Source organism: Cheilinus undulatus, linkage group 4 (genome assembly GCF_018320785.1).
Source record: "Cheilinus undulatus linkage group 4, ASM1832078v1, whole genome shotgun sequence".
Classification (NCBI taxonomy): domain Eukaryota; kingdom Metazoa; phylum Chordata; class Actinopteri; order Labriformes; family Labridae; genus Cheilinus; species Cheilinus undulatus.
The window spans coordinates 29,036,489-29,057,513 of NC_054868.1; the positions used below are offsets into that span (position 1 = coordinate 29,036,489).

The 21,025-nt window shown below is 38.5% G+C and overlaps 2 protein-coding genes across 2 annotated transcripts; one reads left to right on the forward strand and one right to left on the reverse strand.

Annotated features, from left to right (window-relative positions):
- Nucleotides 1–492: 492 nt before the first annotated feature.
- grhprb (glyoxylate reductase/hydroxypyruvate reductase b) lies at nt 493–4,835 on the reverse strand. Its single transcript, XM_041785623.1, has 9 exons — nt 4,597–4,835; nt 3,717–3,850; nt 3,559–3,631; nt 2,920–3,036; nt 2,742–2,830; nt 2,549–2,653; nt 2,142–2,277; nt 1,710–1,840; nt 493–834 (listed from the first exon to the last, which is right to left on the reverse strand). The coding sequence occupies exons 1-9, from the start codon at nt 4,767–4,769 to the stop codon at nt 713–715; spliced, it is 1,080 nt and encodes a 359-aa protein (XP_041641557.1). The 5' UTR covers nt 4,770–4,835; the 3' UTR covers nt 493–712.
- Nucleotides 4,836–7,794: 2,959 nt separating this feature from the next.
- Nucleotides 7,795–20,295, forward strand: uba6 (ubiquitin like modifier activating enzyme 6). The gene is made up of 32 exons (XM_041785522.1): nt 7,795–7,836; nt 8,346–8,437; nt 8,660–8,754; nt 8,856–8,884; nt 9,005–9,099; nt 9,188–9,299; nt 9,392–9,472; nt 9,619–9,741; nt 11,068–11,191; nt 11,434–11,537; nt 11,631–11,693; nt 12,181–12,257; nt 12,425–12,491; nt 12,598–12,741; nt 14,189–14,335; nt 14,424–14,504; nt 14,607–14,684; nt 14,833–15,014; nt 15,158–15,263; nt 15,373–15,462; nt 15,563–15,643; nt 15,788–15,916; nt 16,020–16,071; nt 16,340–16,403; nt 16,489–16,558; nt 16,638–16,709; nt 16,795–16,918; nt 17,096–17,289; nt 17,511–17,638; nt 17,881–17,968; nt 18,072–18,166; nt 18,508–20,295. Exons 2-32 carry the CDS (start codon nt 8,397–8,399, stop codon nt 18,647–18,649), a joined length of 3,078 nt encoding a protein of 1,025 aa, XP_041641456.1. The 5' UTR covers nt 7,795–7,836; nt 8,346–8,396; the 3' UTR covers nt 18,650–20,295.
- Nucleotides 20,296–21,025: the final 730 nt, after the last annotated feature.

The following is a 21,025-nucleotide window of genomic DNA, read 5'->3' on the forward strand; positions in this document are numbered from 1 at the left end:
CTGACATCAAATCTAATCACGTTAAGCCTCTTCAACCTCTGCTGAATTAGTATGAGATATCCCCTTTAGAAGTGCAGACTTTGTTTGACTAATGAGGTGAATGAAAGAAGAAAAGTAGTCTTTTCTGTCTCACACAGTGGCCTGCCAAGAATCATTATGGTGCTGATTTCTGAAGCTGTTACGCAGTTGATGTGAATCTCTGAGAAATGCACTGTCTGTATCCCCCCTGTATAAATATACCAAAATGTAAGAATATCCAAAAGGCCTACATTAATCATTTGAGTCACTGCCTTACGCCCCTGAGCTTTAGAAGCAGGGCTTTTGTTGATATGCCAAATCTGAAGTATTTGTGTGTTTGTTTTCTGTATACCTAACATAGTGTAACCATGAGAAGACTCAATGTTTGTCTGTTTACTGTTGAAGGCTATGAAGATTGTAAAGTATGCTCAGTTGTTGTAAAAACTGAATAAAAAGAAACAGTGAAGTTCAGGATGTTGCTGAATCATTTTTATGAAACATGAGCTGAAATGGCACAGATTGTACAAGAATTAACCAAAATATAACATAAATGTACACATTGGGTTGATATGATATCAGAATCTATGCAAATAATGGAACCTACAATGCAAACTTTAAGTCCTGATTTTAATCAAATCCTCGGACAGAGTGGGACTCTAGTATTCAGTTGTTTGCCAGTGGAACCAGTCTCCTCTCACAGTTTGAGCTCTTTGATCATCTGCTTGCCCCTCAGACCAAGGAGAAGGTTGTTTGCTGCCAAGGAGGACATGGCGTTACGAGTACTGTAGGAGGCACTAGCAATGTGTGGAAGAATCACTGTGGGAAAAAACACAAGAAATAAATGCGGTGATAATTTATCCTGACTAAAAGGTTTTAGGTTTTGCTCTAATGTAAACATTTAAAACTACATAGGCTAGTCATCTGTAATTCCCGTAAAGACTGCTCAATGTCAGATGTGGTGATAAATATGCTGTCAAAAGAGTGAGCCTTTATTTTTGTTACATTTTGGAAGATAGAAGGGAGTTTTTTTACTGTTAAAACCCAATGAAGCATGTAGACATCAGTAAAAGTGCATCTTTTAAGTGTAAAATGATTCCTTTTATATTTTTTCCACGTACCAAATTTGAATAATGAATTTTTATTGTCCCTTCATGAAAATGTGCCTACTGTGCTACCCTTTTATGTGTTGTGTTGCTATCTCTTTATCTGGACCTTGAGTCAGTAATAAAGTTTGAACTAAATTGAATAGGAAAGAATTTTTGTGAGAAATACTGGAAAAAATCAAGAAGAGGCACTGCTTTGACCACAGAGGGTGCCAAAATAGATATAAATTGGCTGTGGATCAGTGATAGGGTGAGTCATCACTCAGCTGAAAGGTCAGGGGTTCAATCCCCAGCTCCTTTTGTCACATATTAATGTGTCATTGGGTAAGACATTTTACTGTGGTTTATGTGTATGAACAGGATTAGCTGAAAATGATGGATATGCAGCCTTTACTGTCAGTGTGTGAATGTGGTGTCAGATGGTATAAATGGTAAAGTGTGACCTTTGGTGTAAAAAGTGTTTTGAGAAATTAGTTGACCAAAAAAAAAAAAAAAACCTCTGCAAGCTTGAGTTTGTTTACACCAGAAGTTCTTCACAGGAGCTTTATGGACCAGCTGTTTTAAGGAAGATAAATCAGAAGACCTTACCACAGTTTTTGAGGGTAAAGAGTGGGTGGTTTGTGGGCAGGGGCTCAGGAACAGTGACATCTAACCCAGCTCCTGCAATCTGCCCAGTGGACAGAGCCTCATAAAGGTCATCCTGGTTCACCACACCTCCTCTGACACAACACAAAGACAAGAATGAGCTGAATCAAGGAAATCAGGAAATACTTTCTCATGGCTGGATTAAACGTGTTAAGCCCCCAAATGTCTATTTTTCCGGATCCCAATCAGTACTCCACAGTTGAAATGATACACTTTTTTTTTTTGCAAATAACATAAAAGAGCATCAGCCAATACTACTGCTTAGATAACTACTTTTTTAAATTAAATGAAATTACTGTAGAAAAATCCAAAGGATTAATTGGTTGTTATGATCAGTCAAAAAAGTCAAAGTAGTTCTGTTTGGCCTTATTGTACCTGCTGGTGTTGATAAAAATGGCATTATTTTTCATCTTAGAGAAGAGGTTCTTGTTGCAGATCTCTTTAGTTTCTGGTGTTAAAGCACAACACACAGCCAGGAAATCTGACTGCTTGGCCAACTCATCAAAAGAAACTGGAAAACAACCAGAGATTAAATGATTTGATGGCCTCATTTCATATCAAAACAATTGAATTAAATCAAATATTAATGTCTAAACAACACACAAGTACATGGTGTATCTGTGGGATCAGGATGTTCAAAGTCCATGGAAATGAAATGACAGTTGGTTTTGACAGTGTGGTACCATAAGTAACTATCACTTCGCCATCATGCATCATTGATGGTGTACATTCATAATTGCAAATTGACAAACTTTAAGGGTTAACAAATCTGCAATTCTTACCGTATTCTGCGTTGATGGAACTGGCCAGCTCTGGTCTAGGGGCCACGTCTGTGTAGATAAACTTCTTAACTTTAAAAGGGGCCAGTCGCTCAGCGATGGCAACACCTATTTAAGCATAAAGATATTATCTAAGATGTGCCAGTTTTACAGAAATTTCAGTTTCATCATAAAATAATGTGCAAGTCTTGCTTACCAATCCTCCCCAGGCCCAGGATTCCCACAGTGCTGTTGGCTAGCTCATACCCACACAGCCACAGAGTTCTCCATGTGCCCCAGCCACCACTGACACAAAACACACAGTGAGGTGTGTATTTTAACCTTGTTTAACAGTGTAGGACAGATTTGAGTATGTGCGTGGTGTGTAGCATTACGTCTTGGCTTCATGTGTGGCCTCTACGAGCCTCCTGGAGGTGGTGAGCAGCAGAGCCACTGTCAGCTCAGCAACAGCATCGGTCAGGACATCAGGGGTGTAGCCAACACGGATACCCCTGAGGGTAAAACACACACAGCAGTTTCCAAGATGTCTGATACTTTGATTTGAATTAATTTTAAAAATAATAACAGATCATTTTTTTCAATGATCAGTAGAATCAAAAAATACATAGGTTTAAACAAAATACATAGATTTTCAGTCATTTTTTTAAAGAGAGAGCAGCAGTGGTCCACTTAAAGTCACAGAACAGCAAATACTTTTAGTTTTCCAAGTCATTAAAACTAAGTTAAAGTCTCTTTCAAACAGGCAGAGCAGAAGAGATGTACTGTCTAAACTGCAACAAAGTTTTCTTGCAATTTTGGTAATTAAAAAAAAACATAACTGAGCATCTGGGACTTCTACTGTTGCTGCTACAGTATAAAGCAGGTATCAACATTATTTGTTTTTACCTGTATTACACTGAAGTTAGAAAACTGTATTGTGACAAACCCAAGATACACTGTTATATGTATTAATTGCATGTTTTAACATTAACAATCACATAGGCTTTGTCTTTAAAAAAAATGATATCAATTACCTTTTCTTTAGCTCTTCCAAATTCAGATGATCAAAACCTACTGACATAGTACTGAGAACCTTCAGGTTTGGGCCTGCATGTGTACACCAAACAATGAAAACTTAGACATTTATTATAGTAAAAATCATTCAAATTAACCCAAATAAGTGTCCTCAGACCTGCAGCATCCAACAACTCTGCATCAATCTTCTCTGTCAGCACACAGAGCAGACCATCAACACCTTTGACCTTCTGCAGCAGCTCCTGCCGGGGCACAGGGGTGTCATCTGAGTCCCACAGCTCAAACTGCACCCTGGGAGAAAGGAAAAACAAGACCAAAAATGTTGAAAAGTCTGTTCATAATTGTCTACAGAGGCTGATGTAGTCCTGAGAACCGAGCTTTAATTTGTTATGCATTTTTTATATTTAATTGATAAGTACAATAACTAAACATAGTATCTCAACAAGTGTTTTTCCAAAAAAGCAAGATTTACTCATATGAGGACAGTGGGTCTATTTTACAGTATAGCACAGTAAATTTGTGCATTTCTACCAAAAGAGCATTTTGGTTAGAATGACAGCCATCTGAAATGGACACTAATAACTATGTGCTTTGTGACCTCACAATGGCAGACAAAGTGTCCACGAATGAGGCTACCAGGTCTAAGTTCAGCAAAATTAAGAGTAATAGTGCAGAACCCAAAATATAATGTCCTCATATGAGGATTCTGAGACATAGGAGGCTATGGTCGATAAAGCTACCATTAAGAAGTACAATATCTCATATTTTGTGTGTCTTTATAAAAACTTTAGGACTTTAAGATGCAGTGAACGTTTTCCAGCTTCACTCTGGGGGAATACCCCTGAGGCTACCAGTCTTATCTGACTAACCTGAGGGCAAACAGTGGCAGTCCTGTTTACTCAAAGTAAATGATGAACTTTGAAAGCAGACATTTAAAATTCAAAAAGTATCTCTCGCAGAACAGTCATATTTTCCCATAAACTGTTCATACAAGGTGATGTATATAAAATGAGGTTATTGAGAACTTGACGACTCACTGTCCAGATTCCCGTAGGATCTTCAGACCATCAGGAGGGATCTGTCGGGTGACGTACACCCGCTGCATGGTTGACATCTCCCTCTGCACGCTGCTGGTGAGACCCCCGATGACATTCAAAGGAGCAACGGCGATCCGCTGGAGCCGCCGCAGTGCCATACGGCTGCACCACATTGCCAGGAGAGAGTGAGTCTGTGGGCAGGTGTCCGAGACGTAGAAGTGGAGTCCAGAGTCTGTTGTGTGCATGAACGGGATTTTGGCTTGGGTTCGGGGGGGGGGAGGGTCTCGCCTGTGTTTGACCAATATGATAAGAGGGAGGATGTCACAAAGGTCGGAAATGAGGGAGGGAAAACACTAAACACAAAATTACTGAGTCATGTATATTCTCAGATTTTGGAATGAGTGAAATTTATTGGTGTCAGTCAAAGGGATGATAAAAAACAGACACTAAAAACACATCAACTCCACTGAAACTCTTTCTTACATCATTATTCATAATAAGAGTCAGAGGATGTAAATGTTTCACTGGGCTGTTGACCTTTGCTCCTTTAAACACTAGTCTAAAGATTCTTTACCCTTTAAAGACACTCGCTCAATGTTCAAGCTCAGTGTCATGTTTATTTTTTAGAAATCCAGTTGATGCTTTTTTAAAATCAAAGTTTGATCCCCAAAATTAGATCTACAAAAAAATACACATACATTTTAAACAAAAGCATCAGAACACAACAAGAAAGATAAAACTCCAACAACAGAAGAACCCATGAAAGCCTCAGCCAGCACTGTAACCCAAACATCATAAAAACCCAGCAGAACATTATAAAACCAGTGATTGTGTTTGTTAAACATACATTGCCTTTTGGAGTTTATTAACTTAGCTGCTGTAAAGACTTTGTTGTTGTCTAATAAAAATAAGAATTTTCAGATGAGAAAATTATTGTGATGAAGTTACGAAAGATATGAAGATACGAAAATTATTGTGATGAAGTTAAAAAAAATTTAGGGTCAGCATCTTTGCATTTAAACCATTTGACTGCATTCAGGCTGTTTGGAGAGACAGACAAACTAACAGGTTGTGTTTCCTGTAATCAGGAAAATGTATATTTTGAACTTCTTGTGTCTCATTGCCTGCTCTCTCTCAATATGGTGGCCTGGGAGCTGGTGTCCACAAGGCAAGAGATGAGTTCATCTGCCATTTTCATCCTCAGGACTGGACATTCACAAACCAACTCATGTCGGGAGGGCTCGTTACTGGATACAGTCTCCTTCTGCCCCACTGCCAAATCGACGTTGGGGCTTTGTAGTTTAAAGCTGGCAGAACAGTGCTGTTGCTGATACGATTCTGACACTGGGGGCAGTGATGCTGGATGTGACCAACCATATGGCACTACTGGCAGATGATGTCCTTTTTGAGCTGTTGGAGATTTAGGGGAGGCTAAGGTGGTTTGGTGTGCTCTGCAACTGGATGGCAATGGGTAGTGGGTTCAATGTCGCTTCCATCATCCTTGTTCCTGGCCTCCTCTTCAGAGTCTGAAGAAGTCATAGTAGGTGTGGCTTGAATGAATGCTTTTAATTCTCTTCTGAGATTTGTCAAACTGGTCTCAAATAACCAGTCCATCTCACCCAACTCGGTCAGGTCCCTTTGCAACAAGAGATGGGCATTTTGTTACTATATAGGTCAGTTAGCACTTGACAAATCATCTCAGCAAATTTCCTCCTTGAATCATCTAAAATGAGAAAATGTCTTTTAGCTTCACCTTCCAGACAGCTAATGGTCATGTCTGCTTGAGACTATTTAGGTAAGTTGTACATTCAAAACATTTTCAAAGTAGCCTGCCATTCTCATAGGTGCAAGTCAGAATTTTTTACTATGAGTTTCTGTCCCACCATATTACCTGGAAAAATGGTGCTATTACAAATGGAAAATTATTTCCCAAGCTGCTCTGATTTACTTGGCTGGGCTCTCTTGACGATGATATACTGTCACACTCCACTAAACCTACAATAGCGCCACCAAGAAAACAATCCCACCAAAAGATTACCAAATGTACAGTAAATTGATGGTAACAATAAAGATTTGTCAAAATTCATTCCGTGTCCTTGTATATACCTGTTTTTCTGTCTGTCAAACACTGTGTTAACCAGAGTCACATCCCTTGTTTGTGTCCACATACCTGACTAATTAAACTGATTCTGATTGCTTTCAAAGACAACTCAGCTGCTACTGCTGCCAGCCAATCATACATTTCTATCTAGAAACATTCAATAAATTGACTGTTTTATAGAAACACTGAGAGTTGTAGGTTCTTACAGAATCACTATGTGACTTTGTGAAGTGTTGTTCTTTATGTTTACAAGAATATAGACATTATTATCATATTTTGTCAGTATTTTATGAAACGTGGAAAACATATCCAATTTTGAAAATACAAAATTATCCTAAACCAAAGTATATTGAATAGAAATTACACTTGATTTCTTTCAGCTGTCTCATATATTAATCACCAACTACTTGGACTAAGAGGATATAAGTGAGAGATTTCCACCTGGTCTTGCTATAATTTATGAATCTCTATTTCATTAACATTTCACAATAAAATAGTGTGGGTATCTTATGAATATTCTGAATACTTACATTCATGTGAGTATACCAGTGTCTGAGTTTTGTGTCCTTGATGTTCCTAATTGTCACAGAGCTAAAAGATAGGCTATAATACAATTTAGGCGAAAATTGTGGAAAAATTGTGCCATTGACTGTTTGAAGAGCTGCAGTTGTCCCAATATTTGTCAGAATAATTCAAAATTGGATTCTAACAAAAGCTTAGAGTCCCCTCAAAAATGATACCAAACTCAATATCATATAACACTGAAAATGTTCCTGCCATGTGCGTAAAGAAGGATATCTCACCCACACACACACACAAACACGCTGCTTTGCAGTCCTTTACCTTGGAGGCTTTTAAATACAAAGAAATTAGGGTTTTTTTGTTTTTGTTTGTGTTGTTTTAAGAAAGCGTGAATTAATTTCAAGATAAATACAGAATTTCTATAAGTGTAATGTTTTTTTATCCCACAGGAAATTTTAAATGATTGTGGAAAAAATCTCCCACAAACGTATTTCTAATAAAAACTGCAAACCTATTGGGTGACCTTTGTCACATGACTCCGGTACCCCGGAAACAATCCTAATTTTTTAACCAGTCACAGCCATTCATTCGGTACAGCTCGTCGTGCATACTGACAGGTAGCTACGTTTTGTTATTTGTCAAATTTTAACAACATTTATGACGATTTCTTTTGCATTATGTGGTAGAATATGTTTCACACCTTTTCTCTCTCCTGGGGATAAGTTTGTAGAGCGACGTGTTGGTCATTACTTTTTAACGTGTTTATGACAAGTGTCCTCGCCACCGGCATCAGTGGTGGCACTCAGTGCTAGCTAGCCATAGCAGCTAATGCTAAGCTTTCCTTAGTATGTTTTAAAATAAACCCGCGTTAATGCGGCTGCTATACTCTTTAAATGTTAGAAGCTATCTTTTTATTGCTTTAAGACAAGCAGTTTATCTTACGGCACGACTGTCAGCTGTCACAGCAACAACTTTACTGACAATTACAGTTAGCTGACACTGACAGTAAGTTAGCTATGTAGCTAGCTAACTTACAACAGGGCGTTGGTTTAAAATCATTACAGATATCAAGCATAACGTTTTATGACGCTGATAATCTTTGTATGTATTTTATATGTGTCAATAGGTGTAGTCGTTATCTGTCAGACAGTTTAACTCCCCCTCTTCCCCTCCCGGCATGGCTGCAGACTCCATGGAGATTGATGACTCTCTTTACAGGCAAGTCCATCCGTTTGGAAATGACTTTTTATACACTGTAGTCTCCTTTACTTATATGGATGAAATTATAGATCGTATTACACAGCAGTCAAGCCAGGAAATGCTAGTGCTTTGCTCCAAATTACTATAAATATAAGTATGGCACTTGATGCCCCCAATCAACACCCTTTTTAAATTTCTAGCACTTTCCCTCACACTTCCTCTTCCTTTTCTTCTGTCCAGCCGCCAGCGATATGTGCTGGGAGACAGTGCTATGCACCAGATGGCCCAGTCCTCAGTCTTTCTCAGTGGAATGGGAGGACTGGGAATTGAAATAGGTAGGCTAATTTTCATTTCACACACAATAACAGCATAATTAATGCCCTTTTGAGTATTCTTGTGATCTATATTTGACTCTAAGTTACTTCTGGTTTCACAGCAAAGAACATTGTCCTGGCTGGTGTGAAGGTATGTCCTCTCATTAGACACACTGACTGTCCGACTATGTAATGATTTTGTGTCTTAGGTCTTCCTCTGTCCATGACTTTTACATCTGTGTGGGTACACTGAGTGTTTTTGTGTGCACAGGCAGTCACCCTTCATGACACAAAGCAATGTGAGACCTGGGATCTAGGCTCCAACTTCTTTATCCGCAAAGAAGATGTGTTGAGTCAGAGGAAGAGGTAAAATAACTTGCACAATGTCTTCTTGGATACATACATGAATAAATATCTTTAAAACATTTCACTCTTTTTCATGTTTATACCAAAGGGTGGAGGCAGTGTGCCCTCGGGTTGCAGAGCTGAACCCTTATGTTCATGTTGATATATCCTCCTCTGCTCTGGATGACAACACTGATCTCAGCTTTCTCAGGAAGTATCAGGTAAGGTGTCCCTGTTCTGTATTGTGTAAATTAACTTTAAAAAGATTCAACCCCTGCAAACTTGCTGATATCTACTGTGCTTTCTCCTCCAGTGTATAATATTGACTGAAGCAAGGCTTAGTCTCCAGAAGAGAGTGAATGAATTTTGCCACTCACAACAACCCCCCATCAGGGTAAGTGTGCAGTCCTTATACTACAACATCACAGAGCATGAATTATTCTTACTCTCAGGCACCTTTCTTTCTGTATACACAAATTAAATGCATTAAATTATTTGACCTTTGTAGTTAACAGATTGTGTTACTCGTGTCTTTGCCAGTTCATCAGCTGTGATGCATATGGTATCTGTGTGCGAGTGTTTTGTGATTTTGGAGAGGAGTTTGAGGTGTCAGATCCCACAGGAGAGGAGCCCAAGGAGATTTTCATCCAAACTATCTCTCAGGTAAAATTAATTGATAAATTTAAAAAACCTCCTGACATTTTGAAAAGGTTTTGGATCCCATAATATGATGCTGCAAATACTAGAGATTCTCCCTTTATGTCAGATACTCAGTTTCAACCATTTGGTCACCAAAAACCTTGCCTCTAAAACATATGTATTAGTTTAAAATAACCTCAGTTTCTCCCAGCAGTAGCCAGGAAAAAATGCACAGACCTTTGACATTCTCTAAAATCTTATTTCTCAGCCTTTGCCTTGAAGGTTAATAATTTTTTTCAATATCATGAATTAATCGAATCAAGTTCATCACCATCATCATCCTCATCCACTCCAATTAAGTCCCTCATCCACTGAGCCTTGGCTAGCAGATCCACAGTCACACTGTAACTGGTGTTATTATCAAATTCATTTTTGTTCTTGTGTAATTAATTGTCATCTAAAATACTGCTATAGTCTGCCTTTGTATCCCTTTCCTTGAGCCATTGCCTGTGTTTCTGCTTTAAAACCTTTATAATCAACTTTTTGTGAAGGCCAAAGAGGTTAAAAATAAAAATACTTTTTATCCCATCTGCCTTCCTCATACGTATTTTAGCAAGTCCTGTTGTAGTTAGTCTGTCATACATCTTAAAAGCACTGACATCATCCAGAGCAGGCTGAGGTTTCTTCAAATCTTACACATACAGTGCTTAACAAATTTGTTAGGCCACCACCCAAAGTAAGGTTTATGCCACAGCTGCCCTAAATTAACAGCATTGGTGATTACCAAAATCACTTTTTATGTTTCTGCAATGGTTAATACACCAATATGTAGAAGCTCTTTAACCCAAATGATATTTTTAATGCTAAAATATGATTATAATTATCCATGAATTTTCAAATGTACTGATTTACAAAGAAACTGAAAAAATAGTAAAGCACATTATTATTTCTTGATTAATATGTCAAATTATAGTTAATTACTTGCATTCCTGAACAGAAAAATGATTTTTAGTGGTGTAATGTTATGCTTGATTAATTTCTGACTTCTCAGAGAAGCCCAGTGAGCCGGCTCAAATTTGGGTATAAAAAGGTGAATTCAGTTTGAAATTCCTCATTCCTGTTCAAAATGGTGAAACGTTTTTAGTTTTTAGTTTTTAGTTTTCAGTTTTAAACAAGTTTTTGAAAGATTTCTAAAATATTTGTTTTCTAGTTTTTATGACAGGTGGTCTAATAAATTTTTTAAGCACTGTATATTCTTGCAAACTTTGTGTCAGATCCAAATGGGTTAAATGTAAGACACAGCAATGAACTATTTTTTATGGCAACATCAAAAATACTTTTGAATTTCAGGACAATCCTGGGGTGGTAACCTGCATGGACAACCAGCCACATGGTCTGCAGACAGGACAGAGCATTGTTTTTAGAGAGATCAATGGCATGGTGGAACTCAACGGCACCTCACGTCAGGTTTCAGGTACTTATCCTACAAAATAGTTCATAAGAGCATTTTAGTTGATGTTTTGCAGATTTTTAAAGTTTGTTATAGTAATTTTCTAATATCAACACACAGTATCAATGAACAGATTTAACTGACTCTTATATTTGTAACGTTATGTATTAGGTCATGAAATAGTGTTGTTTTAATCTAACCTTTTTTTATTTGTTTCTGTTACCCTTTTGTGTTTGTGCGTGTTGTTCAAATTTGTGTGGGTTTAGTTCTTTCCCCTAACAGTTTTGCAATAGGAGACACATCTGGACTTCAACCATATGCACATGGAGGTTTCTTTGTTCTGATGAAAACTCCCAAAACATTCAGATTTGTAAGTGAATTACTTTTGGAATAAACTAGAAGTTTCACAGTTAAACAAAAAACATGCATAAAGAAATTAATCTTTTCTTTCTGTTTATTGTAGGAGACATTAGAGATACAGTTGCATGATCCTCAAGTTCTGACTCCAGACTTTAGTAAACCAGAGGTGAGAATTTAAAAGTACATTTACAAAGCATGACTAATGAGCCAGTAAGCCATCTAACTTTAGGCTACACTTCAAACTGGCTGACTTAAATAGTGGACATGAATAAAAAGCAGCATCTCTGAATTATAACCAACTACTGAGCAGGTGGTTAATTGATACAAGCTTTGAAATAATCATGCTGATACACCTCAAGTATTCCTGAAAAGTTAAAAAAAAATATTTACATGTAAATATTTATGGTTTAATTAATATATTTATGTATTTATAGATTATCCTGGTTTCCTTGTGGCCTCTAACTTTGTGCTTGTTTCTTTTTCCTAGGTTAACATAGTGATGTCTTATTCAGCTTTCTTGGACAAATAATTCATGATAATAAATAAGCCTTTCTGTTTGATACAGACCCCAGTGCTCAAATACCTAATGTGTTTTTAGTTTGACTTTAAAAGAGCAATTTTCTCACAATCCTTTTTTTAAATTTCCCTTTCAGGCCCCATTACAAATTCATGCAGCCATGTTGGCTCTGGACACCTTCCAGGAGCAGCATAGTAGACTTCCTAACATTGGGTAAACAAAATATTTCTCTTTTTTCACTTTTCCAGATTAAATCTACTGCTCTGCTTTTTGTACTTGACAGCATCTGAGAGTAGAATTCATCGTAGCTGCAGTTTCTCATGGGCAAAGTTGTTGAAATGAGACACATTCACAGAGCAGTTTCTCTTTGATGCTATCAGGTGTTTACAGGATGCTGAGGTTTTACTGAAGCTAACCCAGGAAGTGAATGCTACTCTCAGGAACAAAGTAAATATGTATTTTTTTATTTTTGAACACATCTTTGACCAATTATTGCACAAACTCCCCTTCACATCTCTGTCCTTTTCCTCCTTTTTTTTCCATTTTTGTGAAGTCTTCTGTTAATGCTGAGTTGGTGCGGTGTTTGTCGAAAACAGCGAGAGGGATTCTTCCTCCCTTAGCAGCAGCTGTAGGAGGTCTTGCCAGCCAGGAGGTTCTTAAGGCCATCACAGGGAAATTTGCACCATTGCAGCAATGGGTATGTTGCTGTGCATAAGTCTCTATATCCTCTGTGAGAAGTTGAGCTGCATGTCTGAATGCAACCCTGAATTTTTCCTTTAAGTTTAGTCTGTGTGAGGATGGAGAGAGCTGATGTGAGAACACAACAGGAAATTTAAAGGACAGTTCACTGTGAGCAGGTGGAAGGGGTGATAATATTTTGTAATATGCACACCAAAGCCAATAACTGGTACAGTCACAGTGTGGGCAGTAAAACTAGTTAATCATGTTTTCTGTTTGCTGATGTTGTGCTGGGGTATGCATGCCTCCTAAGAAATACATACACCTCATATAGCTCATATGCATACAGAAATAAACATTTCTGTCCAGAAACTTCGAGGTAAAAAAAAATCCTATCAGCCCATATTTTGTAGTGTCAAGTGTGACTGTTGACTTTAGATTCTGTAAATTCTGGGGATGCAGAACTCGGCTGGAACAGCCAAATATTGTTGGCGTTGGGCCAATCACTGAATGGTCATGGTCAGCATCTTTCTGACACTTTTTATTGCTTTAAAACTGGTTAAGACTCACTCACAGATGTTAAGGGTGACCAGTAGCACTGATTTATGAACAAAATTGAAATTATGACAAATGGAGATACAAGGTTTTCACCTGACGCTAGTGATATGCTGCCATATATGCATCCATCCTAAACAATTCCTTTTAGACACTTTAAGGTGACAAAAACTGCTCCTACTCCACATCTTGGACTGTTCAGAGTTGTTAATGACAAATACATGTAAAGTCTTAAATTTTGTACAGAATTATACTATGAATATTAATAATACTGATATATTCAGCTATATGTACTGTATTATCCAATAAAACAATACTTTTCTATTGATCCAGCCTCAGGACCCACCATGAACTCCTCAATAAGGGATTGCACTTCAGATCTTACATTTTTGACCAGTTTGATTAATTTAATGAAAAAGATAAACAGTTTCGACTTCAAACTGTACTAAACATGTGACAAATCGAAGACAAAATAAAACAAGCATGTTTTAAAAGAGTTTCATCCTCTTTTTTGGTGCAATTTTTTTCCAGGCACACATTTGCAACCCACTGAAAAGGGCACTGTGACCCACTTAAGGGTCCAACCCGTCGGTTCAGATTCCCTGCTATAAAAGCAAAACTTGCTATATCTTTGGGCTCTTTTCCTACGTCTAATGAGTCTGTGTCATTCTTTTTAAATAATGTCTTAACTCTTGAGAGCCCCTCCTCCTGTCCAATGGGGAAAGTTTCAGAGTTAGCTGTTCTGAAATTTTCTTGAGATTTGGTGTGTGTATGAAACAGCTTGACTCTTCAATCAACAGCTTCATCTAATGTTTTTTAACACTGCAACACACCAGTGGAAATCCTTATGTGTCTTGGTTTGATTTTCTATCAGTTGATTTTAAATCTTTCTCCATTTCTCCCGTGTGCAGTTTTATCTAGATGCAATAGAGGTGGCCCGGCCCCTTCAGTCTCTTCCTGCTGAGGAATTTTTCCCACGAGGTGATCGCTATGATGGACTAAGAGCTTGCATTGGTGAATCAATGTGTCTAGAACTCCAAAAGCTCAGGGTCTTCATGGTAAGACTTGTGAAATATATAAAATGTATTTTGTATTAATTCTTATAAAGTTTATAACCAAATTAAAACTATAAATCGTGTCCTCCAGGTGGGCTGTGGGGCCATAGGCTGTGAGATGCTGAAAAACTTTGCCTTGTTGGGAGTGGGATTGACTAAGAGCTCAGGAGAGGTGGGATTTTTTGGAGTTAATGCTCATCTTTTTGTTTGTTTCTCTCTTTTGTATTGTCACATTGCTTTGTGAGATATAATTATTCAGTACTCTAATTTTCAGATATGCATCACAGACCCAGACCTTATAGAAAAATCCAACCTCAATCGTCAATTTCTCTTCAGACCACACCATATTCAGGTGAACAGATGTCTGTTTTATTGCCTCCTTTTTATGTGGCCTCACCCCCAAACCAGAATAAACCTATCTCTATAATGTGTTTGTATGTACTTACTGAAATTGTGTTGTGGTTTTAAGCAATAACCACTTCTACTTGTTTCTGTCTCAGAAACCGAAAAGCACTACTGCAGCAGAAGCCACTCATGATATCAACCCAGACCTGCAGGTGGATGCTCATCTAAACAAAGTGAGCCCTGCTACTGAGAGCATCTACAACGACTCCTTCTACTCCCACCTGAACATCGTGGTCACTGCGCTGGACAACGTGGAGGCTCGGAGATATGTAGACAGGTTGGTGATAAAGTAAATTGGAGATGGTTGCTTTTTGGTTTGCTTCCTTGAGAAATGGCCCAGATTTATTATAAATATTTCACGCATTATTTTCTAACTTGACATGTAACTGACTTTATGTATGCATTTATTTTGTTTTATAGCCGCTGTTTATCCAATCAGAGACCTCTCCTGGACTCTGGCACCATGGGAACTAAAGGTCACACGGAAATAATTGTGCCAAATTTGACTGAGTCTTACAATAGCCATGTGAGTATGTCTGAGGGTTTGCTTATCAAGTCATTTACAGAGCTGCTTCAGAAACACAGGCTTTAATCTGTACCCTGCCCCGTCATGTGCCCTCTCTTTTGCTAACCAGAGAGACCCCCCAGAGGAGGAGATCCCGTTCTGCACTCTCAAGTCCTTCCCCTCTATCATAGAGCACACCATTCAGTGGGCTAGGGACAAGGTCAGTCTAAACAAAACTTAAGAGTTAACAACTGCTGCCATTTTTGTCAGTTTGCTCTTAGATTCTTAAACTTATACCCTCATTTTTTTTCTTTTTGTAGTTTGAGAATGCATTTGTCCACAAGCCCTCCATGTACAACTCATTCTGGCAGACCCACCCCTCAGCTGAAGTGGTGCTACAGGTAATATTGTGTCAGTAACGTTGATGAAGATCCCTCTGACTTTTATTTAGCCTTTTTGTTCATTTGTGCCAGTTTTGTGATGCCACACTTGCATAAATACTGTTGAAATATCTCCTGTGTGTATGTGTGTGTGTGCGTGTGTAGAGGATGCAAGCAGGAGAAAGTCTGGAGGGATCGTTCCAGGTTATTAAACTGCTTAGCAGACGGCCTAGTCAGTGGGAACAGTGTATCACTATTGCACGTCTGAAATTTGAAAAGTATTTCAAGAGAAAGGTAAGAAGTCTCCTGATAATGAACACGTATTGATATGATTGTAAGTGCGAGGTTGCATGCTCCACAATAAGTAACTTTTCTACACGTATGTGTTTTTCTGTAGGCCCTACAACTTTTGCACTCTTTCCCCTTGGACACAAGGTTAAAAGATGGAAGTAAGTTTTCCTTAAACCCATATAACTCTTTGCATACTGCAGGTTTACAAAAAAGGTGCCAGAAGCAAAAGTTAGGGAGCACTGTCTGAATTGCACTTGTACATCTATGACATTTTGGAGCAGACATGTTGCCAACGTATCAATATGGACAATAACGTAATTTGAGTTTTACTAGAATTATAAAACATAAAGACCACTTTTTGATATGCAAAACTACCTCCAAGCAAATGTAAAAACAAGGAATAACATGAATGCCTGTCATTCTCAGGTTTGTTTTGGCAGTCTCCAAAAAGACCTCCAGCTCCTTGTGAATTTGACTTGAAAGACTCTTTGTGAGTATGCTCTGTCGTAGTTTAAGACTTTCATGTATTTTACATGTCATATCCATGTTTGCCAACACTGTTCTTTTCCTGTCAGGCACTTCACTTTCATTGTCAGCACTGCCCGGCTCTTTGCAGAGATTTATAACATCCCTTACTCAGAAAAGGTAGTTCACACACTCACACAAACACCTTCTCAAAAACACAGACATACCGACTGACTGCACTTTGTCTTTGTCTTCTCAGGATCTCACCGAAGAGGCGGTGGCCAGGATTCTCTCAGGTGTCAGGATTCCTGAGTACAGGCCGTCAGAGAAAGTAAGCTTCTCAGCTGATCTGATCCTTGATTTCTGGTCATGAAACATCCTAATCGAGCTGATTGTTCTGAATCTGTTCCTTACAGTGTATAGAGACGGATGAGACGGCAAAGAAGCCAGATCAGACGAAGATACCCCTGAGCAGTGAAGAGGAGAGAGAGGCCATCGCACAGCTGGAGCAGGCTATTGCCACTGAGAACATTACTGCAGGTACACAGTTTAATGAAACAGATGGCATATTTGATAATGAACACTTCAGACGACTTTGTATTTGTTATCTAGAAGGACTGAGTAAATGGTTAGGAATACTATCTTCCCATTCTCTCCCATGATGAACACTGTAAAATTAAGTAAGTAATCAGTTCTGATGTTTGTGTACTTGTATAGAGACGCTACGGATGGGCCCACTTCAGTTTGAAAAGGATGACGACAGTAACGGTCACATAGACTTTGTGGTGTCAGCGTCTTCTCTCAGAGCCAGGATGTACTCCATCGAGCCCGCTGACAGGTTCAAGACCAAACGCATCGCAGGCAAGATCATCCCTGCTATCGCCACAGCGACAGCTGCTGTGGCTGGACTGGTAAGAGCCTTTGCCACAAGGTGGTTGTTGAGCTTGGTGTCACATGACCCTGAGACTTATTTCTGAGGATGGAAACAATGGATGAATGCTGTGATATAAAAGGGATGTCAGAGTTCATTCATAAAATCAGATTATTTATGATATATATAAAGACTGACTGAACTGCTAAATTAAAATTTTGAGTTTAGTAACACTTTAATTTCTTGTTGTGGTGCATTCAGGTGGCCCTGGAGTTGATTAAGGTGGTTGGAGGCTACGAGTTTGAATCATTCAAAAACTGCTTCTTTAACTTGGCCATCCCTGTGATGGTGCTCACGGAGCCTGCCCCGGTGAAAAAAACACTTATCAGGTAGGAGGCATGTTTTACAATTTCAAAGTCAGAATGTTTAAAACATTGCAATCAATATACATTACTTTCAGTTTTTATCGTGGTGGAATAACATTGTAGTTTTAACCCGTCTTATTTAAAAAATAGATGAAGAATCAACCTATAAACCTACTATTGTTGCTCCACAGCAGCAAAGTGAAAACTTTATCTGCTACACTACAGAATCTTTAATCATGCATCCTTATCTTGACTTTATTTTCCAGGGACAACATCTACTTCTCCATCTGGGACTGTTGGACTATCCATGGCCATGAGGACTTCACACTATCTGACTTCATGAACGCAGTGAGGGTGAGACCTATTTTTGTTGTTTCACATTGGAGATGCAGATGCAGGTAACACTGTTTTTTTCATTATGAATGTTTTGTATTTACTTTTTGTCTGTCTTTTACAGGAAAAGTATGGAATTGAGCCCACCATGGTGGTTCATGGTGTGAAGATGCTCTATGTGCCTGTGATGCCTGGACACTCAAAGAGACTCAAACTAACGTAAATACTTCCTTATTCTCTCTTTTTTTATTCTCCATTTTCTACCCTTAAGATTAGTATCCCCAACCTCTTATCCTCTCCCAGAAGAGTAGCACCTATAAAGTCACCTTTGAAGCTTGTGATAGAGTCACTGTCCTGAGCTTCTGCATGATATTCTGTCTTAATAGAGCTATCAGCCCCAAAGATTATTGAGAAAATGCTCTTGTTTGGAACTCGATGTATAATCATTCTTCTCTTCTGTGCTCTTTCAAGCCAATTTGAAATTATCCTTCTTAATAACTCAATCTAAATGGTCCATTGTCTAAACTGAACAAATGCATTTAACCTCTTTCTCTCTGCAGGATGCAGAAGCTGATCAAGCCATCAGTTGACCGCCGCTATGTTGACCTCACTGTGTCCTTTGCCCCTGAGGCAGATGGGGATGACGACCTCCCTGGTCCTCCGGTCAGGTACTACTTCAGCCGCGATGGAGAGAATCCCTGACACCTTCCCAGAAGTCCTCCTCACGCCTCTCCTTATTTCCCTCCTCTTATGTAAATTGTTGTACCCCAGTAACCTGGTCAGGGCCGAGAGCTTTGCCTGTGGATGTTATCTGGCTTTGGAAAAGCTCTCAGCCCCAGCTCAAGCCCCCCTGCACTTCATGGAGCAAGCAAAGGCAGGTTCTGGTTCCAGTCATTCTTGCCACAGATCTAGCCAGTGGAACATGGGGCTGCTGAAGTAGCACTTAACTGTACCTGTGTACATATATTTTCTCTCCTCTGTTTTCTACTCTGGTCAAATGCACAGCGCTGCCTGTGTTAATGCCTTAATTGATTAGTACCTTTTTCCTGTCTGTGGCAGTGAGTCTGACTAAAAACTATGTTTACAGCAACCTGTGTTCCCCCAAACACTTCAGCTTCATTTTTGTTTGTCAGTAAGACCCTAAAGGGGGGGGGGGGGGGGCATGGCAGGACCAGTGAAAAGGATTTTAGGTGGGAAGGCATCACATCTTCTTCCTCAAAGTCCTCTCAGTGGCTTTAAAACAATTGCCAACCACAGAATTTGCCAGTCATCTCCCCTTTAGAAACAGGTCAAGCCAATATTTGGTGCATCCTTTCAAAGAGAATATCAGTCAAAAAGCAGCAAAACCACCAAAGATACTGGTCATCATTACGTGTGCAGATGGTTGTCTTCTTTTATCATAATTTTGACTGCTTCAAAAATCACATGTATATCACAGGGGATTGGTATTAACCAAATATTAAAAGAGCAACACACACGCATCATCATGAACTTCATCTCAAGTTGGTATTTCAGTTCATCAACTCTTCATCTTGTCTCTGACAAGTGCCAACCCTTCAGTTATGCATGCACATGCATGCATTTTACCCGCAGCCACCTAAATCGCGCTAAATGATGCTGCACATGTGTTGCACTTAATACTCTTGGTAATACCACTTATTCATTGTAGCTGTAAACCTTGTTCTCCATTATATTAATTAACAGCTGAGCTCAATGACTTCTTTGGCCATCATTGGACATTTACATCTGTATCATCATCTGGAATCATGCTCCTACTGTTATAAAAACTTTTTTTTTTTTAAGAAAATGAAAATCTTTGCTGTTCATGATTTGTTTCATGCATTTGTAGATGCGTGTCCATGATGTGTATTTATTTACTCGTTTCACATTTTTGTCACTTTTTTGTGTCAAACTGAGCCTGTGTTGAGCTTTGTGAGGTCATGGCGGACTGAATCAACAATGAACAAAATTTATCCTTAAATTCATTATCCAGAGGTTTAATTCATCCTTCTATTAAGTTCTTCAGAAAAGGTTACAAAAAAGGTTTTGAAATAGTTAGAATTTGCTTATTTTGGCAGTAATGTCAATGAAATTTGAGTGGTTAAGGATTTTACTTTGTCTTAAATTCTTCAAAACAGGTAAGACTAAAATCAGCCAAATTGTCCCTCAACCACATTTTATTTTTCTCAGTTGGTGAATTTCACTTAACGCAGAAGAATGATCTCATTTACGATATTTTTTGTGCAGTAAGTTAAAAACAGAACAGTGTTAAAGAATGACTGATAATGATGATGTATGTTATTCTGACAGACAACTCAACCAACGGTCCAATAAAATGTAAGATTTCAGGATGTCCTCAATGCTAATGCTGCTCTGTATCTCTTAAAAGAAACTTACTCTGCATAATGGTTTTATTTCTATTACAAGGCAAAGTATGTGCACAAAAATAACCTTATCTGCAGCTTCTTGCAAACCTATTATTGGGAATAACTTTATTTGTTTAGTATTTTTAAAAACAAGGGTTTACTAAGTGCAGAAGCAAACATAACATGGCAAAAGAACCCATCAAAAAAGAACAAAACACAACTACCAACAGCAAACACACAAACAACAAAACCAAGAGTAAAAGAGCTTGAAGAGAAATCAGACCAACATAATTCAACCACACACAGAAACCCGGATGACACAAGAGTCAAGCTACATAAGTAAAGACCAAGAGGACTGAAGATTCAACCAAGAAGAGTTTATAACTTATAAAACATGAAGAAGAGGTGAAAACAGGGAAAGGGGGTAGAAACATAACATGGGATAAGAAAAAAATAAAATGTGAATCATTAAAAGCAATACAAACCATTAAAACAGTTAGATAAAGGGGAAGGGAATGGCACTAGCCACAAAAGCAGTAAAATAAAAATGCAATAGAAGTAATAAAAGGAAGGAAAACCAAAGAGGTACAAGCAAGAGAAACAAGTGTTTGTGCAGCACTGGATAGATTGTGTTAACAACAGGGTTACTACACTAAGACCTGGACTGAGAAAAGTTAATGCAACTTTCTGCATGATAAACAGTCAAAAATTA

Bases quoted from the DNA above. Each gene is read 5' to 3' on its own strand.
- uba6 (XM_041785522.1), top strand. From the start codon at position 8,397: ATGGCTGCAGACTCCATGGAGATTGATGACTCTCTTTACAG. The intron at 12,258-12,424 runs GTAAACAAAATA...TGATGCTATCAG, and splicing joins AGTAGACTTCCTAACATTGG to GTGTTTACAGGATGCTGAGG. The intron at 17,290-17,510 runs GTAAGAGCCTTT...TGGTGCATTCAG, and splicing joins CAGCTGCTGTGGCTGGACTG to GTGGCCCTGGAGTTGATTAA.
- grhprb (XM_041785623.1), bottom strand. From the start codon at position 4,769: ATGTGGTGCAGCCGTATGGCACTGCGGCGGCTCCAGCGGATCGCCGTT. The intron at 2,654-2,741 runs GTAAGCAAGACT...ATGCTTAAATAG, and splicing joins CCTGGGCCTGGGGAGGATTG to GTGTTGCCATCGCTGAGCGA. The intron at 835-1,709 runs GTAAGGTCTTCT...TTTTTCCCACAG, and splicing joins CTTTACCCTCAAAAACTGTG to TGATTCTTCCACACATTGCT.